Below are 17648 nucleotides of genomic sequence, written 5' to 3' on the forward strand. Positions count from 1 at the left end.
CAGCAAAGAATGAGGTCCTCTCATAGTCTGGAGGGGAAAGTGCAGAATTAAAGATGACCAGAAGAACCCTGGCAAGCAGAAGTATGCTAGGCATTTAAATAAACAAACAAGGTCGTTAGAGGCCCACATACTCTGTAATAAAAGAAAGTAAAAACGCAGATTGTAATCATCTCAATTTACCAACAACCTGCTAGGACTGAATATGAGCATATGTCAGGGAATAGCAGGGGTCTTGTATCTGTAAGCCCAGCAGAATTGACTGTCTCCTTCCATGCTCCTGGAGAAGAGCAAGGAAAGGAGTGGGGTGATGCTGTGTCCCCCTCAAGTCTGGCTGTATCCCCATATGGGATGGCAAACGACCAATAGGTGCATTTTACAATTAAACCAATTTCTCTGTTTTTCTTGGCTAAGGGAAAAGTATATGTGAACTACAATCACCTAGCCGAACAAATTAAATGCAGCTTTGAAATGTTAGTTCTAGAAAAAGGCTAGTTTCAAAGACAGCGATGTTTTATATGTATGTGGCTTGGGATTTCTACAAGCAGCCAGTCTGCCAGTTAGAACTGCAGAACTGAAAACTGTGCCCATAAATTTCCTTTCAACAACCAACTCCTCCTGCTTTAGACACCAAGAAGACAATCTGGTGACAAAACAAGTACCTCATGACTGCGTGTAAATCAGATTTTAGGAAGCTCTGATTTTAAAGAACAGAATATTCTTTTACCTTCTGCTAAAATCAGTGAGGAAAGTCATAATAGCATATGGATAGTCTATTTTAAACATATGTACTGCCAAAAAGAATGAGTGTACTTTTAAAGATACATTTCATAATCCAGTTATAAAAGTTACAAAAAATATTCATTGCTTCATTTACAACAGTTATGAATTAACTTATTATATCAAAATATCAAGTTGTATACCTTAAAGATATACAACTTTGATTTGTTAATTATACCTCAATAAAGCTGGAGGAAAGAAAAATAATTAAGTTATTAAAAGGCAAATATAGTGTCGTGATTAAGGATTTTTAGACTCTGATTCCAAAATGACAGTTCAAATCCCAGCTGTTTTACTTACTAACTGTGTAACCATGAGCAAATTAATGACTCTGTACCTCAGTTTCCTCATCTGTAAAATGGAGATAAGAAAAGAACTCAACTCAGAGTTTTTGTGAGGATCAAATGAGATGATATGCCTGGCACACAGTAAGCCTTAGACATAGGCTCCCTCTTATACAATGTAAGGCAAGTTGAGGAGAACATCTTTAAAAATCAAAGTATTTCAGGGCTTCCCTGGTGGCGCAGTGGTTGAGAGTCCGCCTGCCGATGCAGGGGACACGGGTTCATGCCCCGGTCCGGGACAATCCCGCATGCCATAGAGCAGCTGGGCCCGTGCGCCATGGCTGCTGAGCCTGCGCATCCGGAGCCTGTGCTCCACAACGGGAGAGGCCACAACAGTGAGAGGGCTGCATACTGCAAAAAAAAAAAAAAAAAAAAAAAAAAAAAAAAAAATCAAAGTATTTCAGTAAATAATCTCAAGAGAAATGTGTGCCAGATTAAAAACAAAAATGAAAATTTTCCTAACTTAAATGACACACTAATAAAAGTGCTAGAAAGTCACAGAGATAGTTAATATCACCTCTTCTTGACAAGAAACATTCAAGTTAGAGGATCTAAAACCCTTCTATAAACCAAACAACAGCATGTGGTCCAGACTATGAGGAGATTCAGTTGTTCCCCATTTTTGGCTCAATAAAGAGCTTATGTTCTGGCTCGTTGCTCTTTTTCCCCAACAGGGGGTCGCCTGTCTCAGGAAGAGAGAGAATAGGTTGGTTAGGCCGAGGATCGACCGCCCCCCGCAGCTTGTCCAGCTGTCCACAAGTAGAGGGAAAGGACAGCAACCAGGCAGAAAGTATTAGCATCAATAAACGGATTATGAGTCATACTTTGAATGTTTATGACAAAAATAAGAGTGGAAGGAGCATTTAGAATGTTATCCTGTTTTGTTACTCTTGTAAACATCTGATAGCTTTGGGTAGTAAAAAGAAAACTGAGAGTAAAACGAGCCAGAGGGTCTCAAATGATTCAACTGTATGAAACTGAAATAGCAGGTTTAGGTTTGCAGATATAGTGTGACTGTGAACTAGCATAATCCCTTTTGGAAAATAATCTGGCAGTCTGTATTGACAAGCTTTAAAAGGTGCATGCCCTCCGATCCCCAAAAGGAAATAAAGAATAAATTTTATGCATAGAGTTTGCTCATCATGGCATTATTTATCCTGGTGAAAAATTAGAAATAATTTAGATGTTCAACAATAGGGGCACAGTTAATTAAAATACCTAACCTATAATCAAACAGTGTATAGCCATTAAAATGTGATTCCTAGAGTATTAACAGGCAAAAACATTTATGCTACAATGCTAATAGGAAAACAAGAAAATATCATTTTATATACACAGTAATAAATACAACTATGTAAAATAAACCCTACCTAAACCTCAAAATCTTTGCATGAAAAAGAATCAGTGAGAAAATGTATCAAAATATTAACAGTGGTTTCTTGGATGTGGTAGACAGGCCCCAAAGTTGGCCGCCATCATTCCTCCCTGTATGTGTATGCAGCTCCGTCCTTCCAGAGGTGGAATCCTTTCCCCTCCCCATGGATCGGGGCTGGCCGCTAACTTGCCCTGACCAAGAGAATGGGACGGGAGTGAAGACGTGCCAATCCTCGGCAGCTCCACAAGGCCTGCAGCTTCCACGTGTACTGTGCGCTAGTGCAGCTCAGGCTGGACTCGTGAGCAGTGAGACTCTACCAGCGGGGGGAGGGGCTGCATGCAGGGGCACTGAGGCTTCAGAAACGCAAGCGAAGCCTTCTCGGACCTCCCGGCTCAGCCTACCAAGCTGACTGCAGGTGTGCAGGTGACTTCAGCTGATAACGATAAGAACTGCCCAGCTGAGACCGGCCTCAGTTCCTGACCAACAGAGTTATGAGAAATAATAATCAGTCGTCATTTTAAGTCATTAAGTTCTGGTGTGGTTTGTTATGCAGCAAGAGACAATCGAAACAGCAAACTGTGTGATGTATGCAGTATTTCTTCTTTCTACTTTTTCGTGTTTTTCAAAGTTTCAATGAAATTTGCATAATTCTGTTTTTCTTTTCCTTTTTAAAAATAACATTAATTTTTTCACATTATAAAATTAATAATGTCCCTTATAGACAAGTTTGAGAAATCAAAAAAGTACACATTTAGACGAACAAAAAATATAATGTTTCAAAGAACCATGGTTAACTTACGGTATGTATTCTTCCAGTATTCCATATATGAATACCTTGTATTTTTCTTGTAAATGTACAGTATAAATGCAGCTTCATGTATAGAAATGTATCTTTAAAGAATGGTGAAAGGAAGCTGTTGATTTGGTGCCATCCTGCTCCCAAGTGACACCTTTGCTCGGTTTCCTAACAGCAGACTGTGATTACATATGAGTTCCTGCTGGCATGGGGAAGTCTGATAAGGGATCAGAGACAGTGAACGTAACAGGCATAAGCCTGTAGGGGGGAGGCTAGTTCGGAGTCCACTGAAGTGATCCAAGTGAGAGGCGTGAGGCCTGAGCTAAGACACTGGTAATGGGGACAGAGAGAGGAAGGCTAGGGATGAGAAACACCGCGGAGCAGACGCAGGAGGAGGGCAAATGAGATCGGGGGAAAGAATGACTGACTGGTCAGTGTGACAGCAAACACAGCAAGAGGAAGAAATCTGTGTAGGTTGAATGTGAAGACCGTGGGAACATGTAAGTGGACTTGGTGAAGAGGCTGGTGATCTCCTGGGGCATGAATTATCTGTTTTGCTATCTTCGGCACCTGGCATGTAGTAGGAACCCAATAAGTGTTCGCTGAATGAATGAATGAATATAAATGGTGGCGCTCAGGGCAGGCATCTGGACAAGAGATTGGGAAGTCACCAGTTTAGAGGTGAGAGCTGAAATCTTGGAGGTAGATGAGATTGCTCAGGAAAAAGGAGAGAGTAGGAAAAGACAAAGGCTGGCAGGATTTTAAGGAAATGCCTCACCTGTAAATGACATTTTTAGCCAGCTCCACATCGTCCCAGGACTCACACAAATGAAGTAAGGTTCTCAACTCCTCTTTCAAGATGAGCTTATTCTGGGTCAGTTTCTCTTCCAAGTTTCTCAAATAGGTTTCTGGAAGAAAGCACAGTGTGGTGGCCATCACTTAGGCTGTCTCAGACCGTCAGGAGGCTGACCTCAAGGAGAAGGGGAGGCTAGAACCTGGCACAATGCAAAGAGCCACTGAGGGGGGCTCACGGCCATGCAGCTCCCGTCACTGGCTGGTCTCGAGAGCAGAGTGTCAGACGTGGTGTATGAAGCAGCGAATCTGTCACAGGGCGCAGGTCCAGACCTCACTCCAGACTTCCCAACACAGAATCTCTGGGAGGAGGAGCACAAGAATGTGCATTTTTGATTACCTGGGTGATGCTTATGCACCGTAAAGTTGGAGAACTAACGTCCCAGAGGCTTAGCCCAAAGAACCGTATCTACAGGTGACGCATGAGAAAAAAAAACTAACCAAGATATCCAAACCATCAGTTGGCAGGGCACCTAGCAGGAAAACTGAAAGGAAAATGTCGTCAACCCACAACGGATGACTCACATGATCCAGGAATACTTCAAGTCTTTTTCACTTGATTCAGTTTTACCACTTTTTCATTCCTCCTGGTCCCTCTCTACTCAGTTGTTAGAAAGCATGCCACAGTACTGCATAAGGCACAGGGGGTAAAAGAGTCCTCCCAACAGCAGCAAACCCGCTTTTAGTAATAGAATCATTTCAAGGTGATCACGCTCTATGTCCCTTGTCTTGTATCTGATCAACTGTGGAGACAATCAAACACCAACAGGAAACACTGCTTCTTGGCATTAGGAAGGGACTGTATTTTTGGCAGAATGTAGGGTGAGATGCAAGGCAGCCACCAAGCAAACATCTGCTTTCCAGAAGACAGGGCTGTTCTCAGTATCAGAAGCTGCGAAAGTCTACAGGATTTGTTCCAAGGCCCAGAGCTCCGAAGGAATGCTGCTTAAAGGGATGGCACAATATACATTAAAAACACAAGATCGGGAAGCTGAGGCAGACACTGCTCTTGATTTACAAGAAAAGAAGGTCCATTAGGTTTGAATTAATGCAACGGACCCTCCAATCTCTATTTGCAGAATCGTGTAATGGTTAAAGGTTTTAGAGTTGGGAAGACATGAGCTGAAATCTGGGCTCTGCCACTTGAATGCTATGGGGAGATCTGGGGAGGCCTGTCTCTGAGACAAGATTCATGTGTGAAGTGAGGGCCATGATACCTACCTCGTGGGGTCATCCTGAGATAATGTACGTAAAGCACTTAGCACAGGGCCCAGCATGTAGTAACTGCTAGGAGATCACAGACATATTGTTCTTATTTTCATTCCTCTGTCACGAGGATTTATTCTATTAAATATTTCTAAACAATTTCCAAGCTAAAAGACTTTAATGGGACGTCTTTACATCTTGTACTTCTTAATACTTAATAAGTCCAAAATTTCAACAGATGTAATTTGTATTTTAAAACAAATCCATCAAAATTAAGTGCTTATCGTATATTATAGTCAGAGGTATCCTTCTTTGTGTGAGAGACACAAGGAAGGATAAGGTATGGTTCCTACCCTGAAAGAGCTTAGAGTCTATTTGAGAAGACAAGATATATCTATATAAAACTACCTGAAAATAATGACAGAGTAGGTGACATGTGACAGTATAAACATAACAGGAGAGAAGAGAGAAATCAGGGCAGCAGAAACAGACCAGGTCTGGTGGAAGTGGAGAGGTACCAGAGAGGAAGGAAGGGGCTGAGTAGGGTTGGCAAAGCTGAGGGGGTGGGGAACTGTCGGTATGGGAATCAGCATGAGAAAAAGCACAGAACTGGGGGAAAAGGTGGTGAGGGGAGACCGTGACTAGATTAACAGGAAATCACACTGGTTCTAGAAAGGGTGAGATCCACTGTGGAAGAGCTAGGAAGCTGGAGGGAAGGGGCAAGTTTGTACATGATGTGGTATATAACAGAGTACCATTGTGGGTTCTTATAATGATGAAATGTGGACAGGATTTTATAAATACCTGACAGTGGAGTAGATTGGCACTCATTATATTAATTGCCTTTTAGAACACATGCACGACTGTCACAGCCTTAGAAAGACTATGACAACTGGAATAACAACTAGATAGTGACACGAAGCCCTAACTGCAAACTTTACAGAGCTCCAGACGACCTGGGGTAAGAAGAAAAGACTGAAGTAAAATCTAGATTGAGTCTACAAAAGTGAAGATTAATCTATTTTCCGTCACTCTTATCTTCTTGTTCTGTAGGTGGTTTTGTACAACAGCATGATAGCGGACCAGTGAAGGAAGACTGCTTTCTGGAGAGATGAGAAGCAAGGAGTGTTCATTAGGTGCTCACAAACATCTGACAGTGAGAAGGAGGAAAGCTGGAAAAGTAAGTAGGACAAACAAAAGAGTTGTTATTAAAAAAGAGGAGAGGGCTTCCCTGGTGGTGCAGTGGTTGAGAGTCCACCTGCCGATGCAGGGGACACGGGTTCGTGCCCCGGTCCGGGAGGATCCCACATGCCGCAGAGCGGCTGGGCCTGTGAGCCATGGCCGCTGAGCCTGCGCGTCCGGAGCCTGTGCTCCGCAACGGGAGAGGCCACGACAGTGAGAGGCCCGCGTACCGCAAAAAAAACAAAACAAACAAACAAAAAAAAACAAAAAAAGAGGAGAGACTTGCTGTGTTTATAAAGGAATCTGAAGTACTGGGAAAAACTCAACGTGCAGGAGAAGTGGGAATGAATGCAACAAGATTTCTCAGATGCTGAAAGGGAATAGGACGTAGGGTGGTGGTGACGTGTTTTTAGCTTTTTACAATAAAAATTTTCAAACATACCTAAAATTAGAGATGGGCACCTCCCATGTGCCCATCACCCAGCCTCAACAGTTATCAATGTTTTGCTGGTTTTTTAAAGAAACCTTTGTTTTAGTCTACTGATTCTTCCAGCACACAGTAGAAAATATGAAAATGCATCATCATACATTTTTTGTTTCATTTTATCTCATTTATCTATAGACATATATATGTATACTGGAGATGCAATGCAAATTGTATTTTTTACTGAGGGTGGCATCAAGAAGTCTGAAAGCCAGTCATGTGGAGCAGTTCTTCTCAGACTTTATTTTTTATTATTATTTTTTTTTGCGGTACGCGGGCCTCTCACTGTTGTGGCCTCTCCCGTTGCGGAGCACAGGCTCCGGACGCGCAGGCTCAGCAGCCATGGCTCATGGGCCCAGCCACTCCGCGGCATGTGGGATCTTCCCGGAACGGGGCACGAACCCGTGTCCCCTGCATCAGCAGGCGGACTCTCAACCACTGCGCCACCAGGGAACCCTCAGACTTTATTTTGCAGACAAATTGTCTGGGGCCCGAGATTTGGCATTTCTATCCACCTCTCACCTGCTGCTAATCCTTGAACCTCACTTTGAGTGGCACTGATCTAGAGAACTGGTTGCAGCACTAGTTTTAGTATTTCTCTGGGGTCCTGGGAGAAGGGACAAGAGAAGAGCGGTAGACTCTGCAATAACAGAGTGAGGTGAAAGGGGCATGCAAGGTCAGACTAAGAAACTAAGAATAAATCATCTCAGTTTCTTCTGTGAGATAAGGTCATTGAAGAAGAGACTGAACAGGGATAAAGACAGAGGGAAGTTTAACGACAGGTCAATGAAAGAAGTAATGAAATAGATTTGATTACCTTTGGTGCCAGGAAGATTACATGCAACAGCCACCTTCTTATGCTGAAAGTCCTTTAATTTCACAATATTATCTGTAAGTAGATATCTTTTAGCTAAAAATCAGAGAAAAGAAAGTAAAATCATTTTGACTGTTTTATACTTAGCAAATAACGTGTAGAGCTTGACTGTCTCTTTCTAATAACTGATCTTATCTTCAGTTAGTATAAATAACCCACCTAGACAGGTACAAATAGAATAGTCACCCTGGTGGGGAAAAAAATGTCCAAAGTACGAAAGAATGCAAATCCTCCACAAGACAAGTTTTGTCTGTGTGTGTGTGTGAAAGGAGCTAGTGATTAACTGGGTATGGGGATGGGTAGACAGGAATTTGGGATCTGAAAGACAGACAGCAAAACAGGTCTATCTAGATTTGGTTTAAACAGGTAGAAGCATATAGGGTAGGGGAAAAAGCTATAGTGTGACCATTGGAATTTCCAGGACTGTCGACAGTTTGTGAAATGAGGTGTTATGGCCTCTCAGATTTGGACTCTTGGTATCCTCTAGATACATCAGGAATCACTGACGACAACTTAGCAGAAATGATCAGTTGAGGAAACATCATTTCTTTAGGATGCTCGGCTGTGCATGAACTGGAGCTTGGCCAAAGAACCGTCCACTACAAGAGCTCTGTGTACTACAGTAACAATGTAACAACAAAAATTGCTGATTTCTAGAGAGGCAGTCCAGAGAAGGGGTTACAGTAGGACTGCCTGTGTTCAAACCCTTCCTCTACCAGTTCCCTCTGACCTTGGGCAAATTACTTAGCTTTGCGGTTTCCTCCTCTGTAAATGAAGAATAGTACCTCTCTCACTGGGTGATGTGAGGAGAAAAGGAATGAATGTATGTAAAATGTATTACAGGAAAGCCTGACACGAAGTGTTAAATATTATCACTCACCAGCATCTTCAAATTTAATCATTTTCAAAAAGATATTAAGGGATAATTTTACAAATAAAGAAACCTGCTCAGAGTCTTTCAGACTGTTCGCTACAGAGCTGGACTCCAAACTCATAGTCTTTGACCTCCCCTCCCAAACTCTGCAGGACAGTACACCCAAGCGGGAGGAGGTGTTCCCGGGGCGCAGCACAGCTCCATCCGAGGGAATACTACAGTCCCCAGGTCAAGAGCCCAGCCCATCTGTCCTTTAATTCCCAGGCACACGGGCGTCCACGACATCCAGAGGCCACCACTGTACCCACGTGCAGAGAGCAAGTGCATGCTCGATTGCTCTAGGCCCCTGAGTGAGGCGCCGTTATTTCTCCAAAGAGATGCCCGCTGAGGTGTAAAGCTCCCTTCTGTCCCATCCCTCCCCTCCTTCACGGCCCGAGGCCTAGGATACCTCCGAGAGGGCAGCGGCTGCAGGTGGAGCCCAAGCCTCCCAACCCTGGATGCACCAAACTCCGCAGCGCCTGCAGCGGTAAGACTTGCTTCGGAGGCAGAAAGGCGGCCGCCATACTGTCCCGGGCTGTACCAACTGCGGGAGCCGGGGGGGGGAGCGTGGACTGTTGGCTAGCCCTTCCTCCGCCCGCAGTCCCCCTACCGGTCATTCCTTTGGTATGCTCCAAGATGGCGTTCCACGTGGTGCGGCGCGGGATCCTCTGGGCGCGGAAAGTGTCGCTGCCTCAGCTCTCCCTGACAGGTTGGTGGCTGCTACCTTCGTGGGGCTGCTTCATTAGGCCCCTGAGAACTCTGTTCCTTGAGTAGAGGGAGCAGTGGGCTTTTAAGGGGAGAGGAAATGCTTCTGGGATCTAGTTGCTGGAGAAACCCATGGAGGTGTTTGGTAGCACAGAGAGGGGAGGTAAGGCCTATGACCCATCTCCTTCCCTAAAATAATAGTGTCTGCCTATCCAAAGGTGTGAAAAGCAGAGGAAGTCCGGGCATGAGAGCTTTTGCGTATGATTTGCCGGGTTTGTGTGTGAGGGTGGTCATCTCTTTGCTGCCCGTGAAAAGCCCAAATGTGTCCCCCCTGGGGCTATGAAATTTCTCTCCCTGTTGAATTTCCTTAGAGGGGCGTCATAAACGTTCTCCTCAACACCTGACGTGTGGCCAGACCCTTGGTTTTCACTTGGTGAAGGAATTTCTTACTAATCTCAGTTTACCTGATGACCTTGGGCGCAACTTTTGATTGACTTTTCTTTGCCCAAGTTTTCCGTTCAGACAATAAATGCTAATAGTTACTTTTAAAGTACTTTGATATCCGAATGAATGACGGCTCACTCAAAGCCTGTTTACAGGACCTGCTGATGAAGACATTGGGAAAAACTTTTTTAATTCACAGAAGCTAAATCCTGACAGATGTATCTGATTATATGATTAAAATACAGTAATCACAATTGATTTTTCCAATGCCTATTATCTCCTCTTTCCAACATACCTCCTCTAGCCCCTGTTAAAAAGCAACACATACAGTTTTGCCCACACGCCTTTAAATATCAACGTGAAACCTTATAGCTGGCCACCAGAAGTTTTCTGAGAATTAACTGATTGACCTAGCTAATGAAAATGTTTCATGCCACACATTAGGTAAAGTGGTCTGCACAGTACTTGGCACCTCTGTAAGAATTAACTGTTGTAGCTATTTACTAGCTTGTTTACTTACGTTGTTAGTAAATGCTTTTCAATTTAAACAAGACCTTGGATTGTCTATCAGGGAAAGTATCATAGTTGCTTAGGATATTCGGGGGCAGTCATACTAACAGGGGAATGGAAATTAGATAAAGGTGAATTGAGAGAATTTCCAGTGAGCATTTTGATGGTAGTTTGAAATGGTGTGCTCATGATAGGTTACACCTGTGCTGTTCCATTGACTTAGCCGGGAGCTACACATGGCTATTTAAATTAGTTTAAATTTAAAAATTCTGTTCTTTAGTCACATTAGCTACATTTTAAGTGCTCAGTAGACACCTGTGGCTAGTGGCTGCTGTATTGAATAGTTCAGAATTGAACATCTCCTTCATTACAGAAAGTTATATTGCACAAGCAGGGGGTTAGACCACAGATGAAAGGAGTCTTGAAATCAGGAACTGAAGTGTATAAGGCGAGTGATATAAGTATGTAGGATAGTACATTATGGACCACTGGGGGTTTGATAAGGAGCTTTAAGTCATCAAAACATCTTGAACCATTACCAGATAAAAGAAGAAAAAATTTGTACAAACTGAGGACCAATCAGTATTTGGAATACTTCAGTGCTTCCACTGATTCTCCCTACAACATAATGGATAAGGGCAACTAAAGTGATCAAGAGGATGAGAGAAAGGTTTATTGAGATGAACTGAAAAAGTGACTTCAGTATATGAAGAGGCTAGAGAGGGAAACTTTTTGGGCACTTACTACATAGTGGACATTAGGCTAGGTACTTAATATATGCCCTTATTTAAATTATGATACAGTATTTCCCTGTTTTACATATGAAGAAAGAGGCTCAGAGACCTGGTGTAACTTGCCCACATTTTTATAAAATTTTTTATAGCAAAGCTAGGATTTACACTTAGACTTTGTGACTCTAAAGCCTATCTGTGTTCACAATCACACTGCTTCCCTTTGGATGGAGAACATGTTTGGAGACATTTTACCAAAGGCCAAATTAACTATAAAATAAGTAAGTTTTTAATAAATAAGTATTTACTAAACTTTGAAATTCTGGTCCATGGAGGTATCTTTTCAGAATTAAGCAGGGGAGATATTTGCTTTTTAGTGGAGAGTTATCTTAGAATATTGTTGCTCTTAAAGTTGACTGGCTGAAGGGTTAGCAGGTTCAAGAAGGGTATATATATGCTCTTGGGTGGCATATACAGAGTGGGATTAAACGGACTCAGAGATCTAAACTTGTGAGGCTGATAACATCCTATTCCCTCGTTATTTCAATGTTATCTGAGGGTCAACATCGTCATCATTACCTGGGAACTTTTAGAAATGCAGAATCTCTGTTCCCACCCCAGACCTACTGATCAGAATCTGCATTTTATCAAGATTCATATGGACATTAGGTTTGAGAAGGTGATCTAGATTTTCCATTTTGCCATTGTCCACTTAATGTCCTGTCTGGCTTCATAGAAATTCTTTGGTTTTAACGTTAATATACAAACCCCTCAACTACCATACAGAGATGGGAAAAACTTTAAATGATGTCATTTAAAAGTATCTCAGCAAGATGAATACCCTACTTTAAAAGGTTTACAGATAATGAAATGTCTGTCTATCTGAAGGTGTAGTAATTTCCTGTTGCTGCTGTAACAAACTACCAGAAATTTGGTGGCTTAAAGCAACGTAGATTTATTACCTTACTATTCTGTAGGTCAGAAGTCTGATAGAGTCTTTTTGTGCTAAAATCAAGGTGTTGAAAGGGGTGTATTCCCTTTAGGAATCTCTAGGGGTGAATCTGTTTCCCTAGTCTTTTCCATCTTCTGGAGACCACCTGCATTCTTTGGCTCATCGTCCCTTTCTCAGACATCTTCAAAGCGAGCAGTGGCAAGTCAGGTGCTTCTTATATACCTCTGTCTTTCATGCCTCACACTAACAACCTGTCTCCCTCTTCCACTTTTTAAGGACCTGTGATTACATTGAGCCCACCTGGACTTCCCTGGCAGTCCAGTCATTAAGACTCTGCGCTTCCAGTGCAGGGGGCTCGGGTTTGATCCCTGGTTTGATCCCTGGTTTGATCCCACATGCTGTGCAGTGTGGCCAAACAAACAAACCCTGAGCCCACCTGGACAACCCAGGACAGTCTTCTCATTTTAAGGTCAGCTGATGTGCTAATCTTAGTTCCATCTGTCACCTTAATCCCCCTTTCTCATGTACCCTAATATTCACAGGTTCTGGGGACTAGGACATGGACATCTTTTGGGGGGGGACATTATTCTGCCTACCCCACTTGGTAACTCATTCCTATGTTTGTCATTGGTTTCTATTAGGAAGATTTTCCACTTGCCAAATTTAAATTCTTTATCCTTATACCTATTTCCTTTCACTGTATCCTCAATGGAGGTGGAAAATGATTACTGGTTACTTTTTTTTTTTTTTTCCCCGGTACGCGGGCCTCTCACTGTTGTGGCCTCTCCCGTTGCGGAGCACAGGCTCCGGACGCGCAGGCTCAGCGGCCATGGCTCACGGGCCCAGCCTCTCCGCGGCATGTGGGATCCTCCCGGACCGGGACACAAACCCGTGTCCCCTGCATCGGCAGGTGGACTCTCAACCACTGCGCCACCAGGGAAACCCTGGTTACTTTCTTATAAAGCAAACATTTAAAAGTTCATATATATATGAAAGTTACTGGGCTTATCTTTTGTAAATTTACTAGTTCTAATTTTGTTTTCGGTCATGTGATCTCCTTGAACAACTGCACACAGCATTCTGGCACTCCTGTCTTTCCCCACCATCACCTCCTCTGCTTTTTGTCTCCCAGTTCAAAACTCATGAACATAATTCTAGATAATTGTCTTTTCTGACTTTAGAACAAGGAGGGCTGATTTCTTATGCTAGAATAAAACATATGCTAGGAGAAGAAATAGAGAATAAGTAAGAGAATGTAATAACAACGAATAGAGAATATTTAAGTCACTGGTATCCTGGAGTATATAGGTTAACAGCCCTCTCCTGAGCTCATGCTCACGTAGAAAAGGGCTGCCCTTGTTTCCCACAGAAAGGAGAGATCTACCTGGTTTTAGAAATTGGAATTCAGTTTGCATAGAAATGCTACAGTAAATTATGAATGGGTTATCTGAACTGATTGTTTTGGTTCTATGTCAGACTGTTGGAGCATGCAGAGACCTTAAATATCACCCGGCCAGTTCCTTCACTTACAACTGCACGGTCTGAAGTTTTCTACCAGCTGGTAAAACTCAAACTAAATCTCAGGTCTGCTCACTCCTGACCTAGTGTGCAGCTACACACCTAATGTCATGCCATCAATGCCGTTACATTTTGTTCATCCTTCTTGACAGATCTAGGAATGTAACTGACAATTTATAACATCATTTGTATGAAAAATGTATTCTAAGTTCCAAACATCTAATCATTAAAAAAAAAATCCATTTGAAATGTAGGCACTTTTTAATAGTTACTATTTTTAAGAAATATCTTAGTTCCCCTTTGAGGCAGTCTTTGACAGCTTTTAATATTATTGCTTCATTGCTTAAACTTTAGACTTCAAATTTAGACATACTATTCTAGTAAAGGTCTGACCCAACCTCTGCTGAAGGCAAGGGAGGGACTGGTCTTGTGTATAAACACACAGACGTGTTTATATTTGTTTTAGTTGGGAGACGGATAGAGAATAACAATAGCATGCAAATACTGTGCTTAATCGGCTCCCATGCCTTCTAGTTGTGTTTGGTTTATGGTCTGCTATGACCTTCAGGTAATAGTCTGCCATTCATTCCTTTTCAGTTTTTTTAAACAGCTTTATTTAGATTTAGTTCACATACAATTCACCCATTTAAAGTAGTCAATTTAATGTTGAATGTATTTTTGTATATACACAGGGTTGTACAGCAGCCATCACCACAATCAATTTAGGACATTTTCATCACTTCAAAAAAAATCCATACTCATTAGCAGTCACTCCCCATTTCCACCTAGGTTTTTCTGCCTGTCTACCCTCCAGATCTAGGCAACCAATAAGCTGCTTTCTGTCTCTAGATTTGCCGATTGTGGACATTTCATATAAATGGAATGACATAATACGTAGTCTTTTGTGACTGGCTTCTTTTTCCTTAGCGTAATATTTTCAAGGTTCATCCATGTTGTAGCATGTATCAGTACTTAATTTCTTTTTATTGCTGAATAATATTCCTTTATAAGAATATACTATTTTGTTTAGCCATTCATAAATTGATGGATATTTGCATTTTTCCTTTTTGGCCATTATGAATAATATTGCTACAAACATTTATGTACAGTTTTTTAGGTGGACATGATTTCATTTCTCTTGGGTATATACCTAGGAGTGGAATTGCTGGGTTACCTGGTAACTCCATGTTAACATTTTGCAGAACTGCTGAACTTTTCCAATGTGGCTGCACCATTTTACATTCTCACCAGCAATACATGAGGTTTCTAGTTTCTCTACATCCTTATCAACAGCTGTTATTATCTGCCTTTTTGATTATACCCATCCTAAGTGGGTGTGAAGTTGTATTTAAATATATTTTGCATCTCCTTAATGGGAAATGATATTAAACATCTTTCCATGCACTTGTTGGCCGTGTGTGTGTGTGTGTGTGTGTGTGTGTGTGTGTGTGTGTATTTATGTGTATGTATGTATCTGTGTGTTTTCTTTTTTTTTAGAAATGTCTGTTAAATCCTTTGCCCATTTTTCTGCTGGGTTGTCTTTTTAAATTTTGAGTTGTAAGAGTTATTTATATATTCTGGGTACAAGTCCCTGATCAGATAAATGGTTTGGAAATATTTCCTCCCATTCTGAGTTATTCTTTCACTTTCTTGATGGTGTCTTTGAAGCTCAAAAGGTTTTAATTTTAGGTTGCCATTCATTCTTTCTCATTAATTCCTTGAGCTCATGTTTATTGAGCATTGCTGTATGCCAGTCATTGTGACAGGTGTCATCTTGTGGGTTACACCAGATTTGGCTTATTAGGTTTCTGTTATTTACCACTAGGGTGCTGTGTTACCGGGTAAGATATTACTCTTTGCTTTATGTGAAATAAGGGTAAATATGCTGATCCAAGTCAGATGGAAATTTTTTAGGACTAATAATGATAAAGCAGTCTTTTAATGAGTTAAACAGCTGTTCAGCAAATATTTTAGGTTCTAAGAAGGAGTTTTAAGGCTCATCTAGGCTCTGCATTAGTGGAAACAAATGGCTACTAGTCCTAAAGTAATAGGAACAGAATTAGCAACATTTTTGCTCATAACGTTATGGTAGAAATTTTAACAGGCTTTCTGCATCTTCTGCTTGTTAGAGGTTGAATGCATGTTGTCATGAACTGAATTGTAAACTGTGTAATGTTGGTTACAGTTTCATAATAGATCTTTAAATAATCTAGTAAATGGAAAATATGGCAAAGATATGTTTAATAAAACAGGTATATAAACTGAACCTGTTGTGAAACTATGCCTGTTGAAAAAATTGTCTTTTTCCTCAGGTAAAAGATGCCTACTTTCTGCAGCATATGTGGACAGCCACAAATGGGAAGCAAGAGAAAAAGAAGATTGTCACCTTGGTAGGTACTTATCGGGCTATTATGTGGGTCATTTCTAGTCACTCCATGTTTGTCATCATATATTCGTATGAGATATATGTGAAATGATGCTTTTATGATAATCCAATTCAGATAAGCACATTTTTAAGCCTTAAAAAGAATTAGACTGTTGTTTCACATGTGGCAAAATCATTTTTTCTTTCCTGCAAATTTCTATTTCATTTTGCCTTCACAGTCTCCCTGAATTATGTAAACAATTATTTTCTTTCTTGTTTTTTGTTCATTTTTATCATATAGTTAGTTACCATGCAGCCTGTTTTATCTGCAAAATCAATCTTTACTATGATGGTTGCAAAATGATGGTTTTCCAAATTCGTTAATACCTCCACATTTACTAATTATTACTCAGTATTTACTGTAAGCAAGAACCCTTTTTCTCCCATTTCTTTCTCTATTTATTATCAATATGATCTTATGGATTCCTCTTTTTTTTTCCCTTTAATGATTCATTACCATCCTTAGTTATTTTGGTAGTCCAGTTCTCTGAAATTTGGCTAGTAGAAGCATTTCAAGCTGTCTCCCAGTGTTCCATCTTGTACCTTTCTTGCTCTAGCCCTGAAATCAATTACAGTTAGCCCTTAAACAATGGGGGTTAAAGGAGCCCACCCTCAATGCAGTCAAAAATCCACATATAATGTAAAGTTGGTCCTCCGTATATGTGGTTTCTTCCTAGCCAAGTTTCTGCCCACGGATTCAACCAGCTGCAGATCATGCATGTAATCCTGTAGTACGCATTTAGTGAAAGAAATTCATGTGTAAATAGACCTGCACAGTTCAAGCCTGTTTTGTTCAAGGGTCAGCTGTATTTCTCCAAGGAGCACTGGTTCCTTTTACTAGGGAGTGGTATTAGAAACCAAGATCTGTGCACTAGGTGTCCCCCTTGCTACTATGGAATTTTTGCTTCTTTGCCCATTCAGTGGACAGAGCTAGGAAAAACATGTATACATGTACACATAAACATACATATGTGCACATACATGCATATAAGCTTATATGTACATAGTTTACAAATTATGAAAAAATCATTCTGAAACCTGCAATTCCAGTTCATCTCTACAGAGTTCTTCGTTGCCTTCCTCTAGTCCATGTTTGTATCTCCCTTCCATACTGAAAACACTGGCTCCCAACAGGGACAGTGTTTTGATGTGTCCATCAGTCTAGGGATTGCAAGTTATGTAATTTTCCTGTCTTCTACCCAGTAAGTGCCAGTAATGGCCTGCAGTCATTTAGACAGTCAAAAAGATACCCCTATATATTCTAAAATGCCCTTGAGGGCCTTTTGGTACTTCTTTTGGGAACCACTGTTCTAGTGATGAAAGCACAATGGGCTCAGTTAATTATATTGCAGAGCTCGTTCTGATGTGCCATATGTGAATTATAAGAAAAGTGCTATGGAAGTGCAGAAACGAGAATGAAGAATTTCATATAAGCTATTGTTAACACTTTCCTGGGTATGAAGGGAAAATTAGGAAACAAGACCATTATATTTGGTGCCTTGGTATGGGTCATCTCTGTTATTCGGAGACAAACCTAGGGAAAACTGTCATGGATTCCTG

At 41.3% G+C, this 17648-nt stretch overlaps 2 protein-coding genes across 6 annotated transcripts in view; one reads left to right on the plus strand and one right to left on the minus strand.

Annotated features, from left to right (window-relative positions):
- Positions 1 to 9370, minus strand: part of PTCD2 (pentatricopeptide repeat domain 2) — a 28382-nt gene extending 19012 nt beyond the window's left edge. For both annotated transcript variants that reach the window (XM_033429986.2, XM_033429987.2), the window contains exons 1-3: positions 9213 to 9370; positions 7834 to 7926; positions 4071 to 4200 (exon numbers count right to left, since the gene is read on the minus strand). In XM_033429986.2, coding sequence (XP_033285877.2) covers positions 4071 to 4200; positions 7834 to 7926; positions 9213 to 9327 — 338 coding nt within the window. In that variant the 5' untranslated portion in view covers positions 9328 to 9370. The remainder of the gene's footprint in view (positions 1 to 4070; positions 4201 to 7833; positions 7927 to 9212) is intronic.
- A 34-nt stretch (positions 9371 to 9404) lies between these two features.
- Positions 9405 to 17648, plus strand: part of MRPS27 (mitochondrial ribosomal protein S27) — a 90914-nt gene continuing 82670 nt past the window's right edge. The window contains exons 1-2 of one of the 4 annotated variants that reach the window (XM_033429983.2): positions 9405 to 9512; positions 15976 to 16053. In XM_033429983.2, the coding sequence (XP_033285874.1) occupies positions 9440 to 9512; positions 15976 to 16053 (151 nt within the window). In that variant the 5' untranslated portion in view covers positions 9405 to 9439. Of the gene's footprint in view, positions 9513 to 9547; positions 9672 to 11782; positions 11873 to 15482; positions 15505 to 15975; positions 16054 to 17648 lie in introns of those variants that run through there. The other 3 variants (XM_033429984.2, XM_004270794.4, XM_049707705.1) reach the window with 3 other exon arrangements.

Source organism: Orcinus orca, chromosome 3, assembly GCF_937001465.1.
Source record: "Orcinus orca chromosome 3, mOrcOrc1.1, whole genome shotgun sequence".
Classification (NCBI taxonomy): domain Eukaryota; kingdom Metazoa; phylum Chordata; class Mammalia; order Artiodactyla; family Delphinidae; genus Orcinus; species Orcinus orca.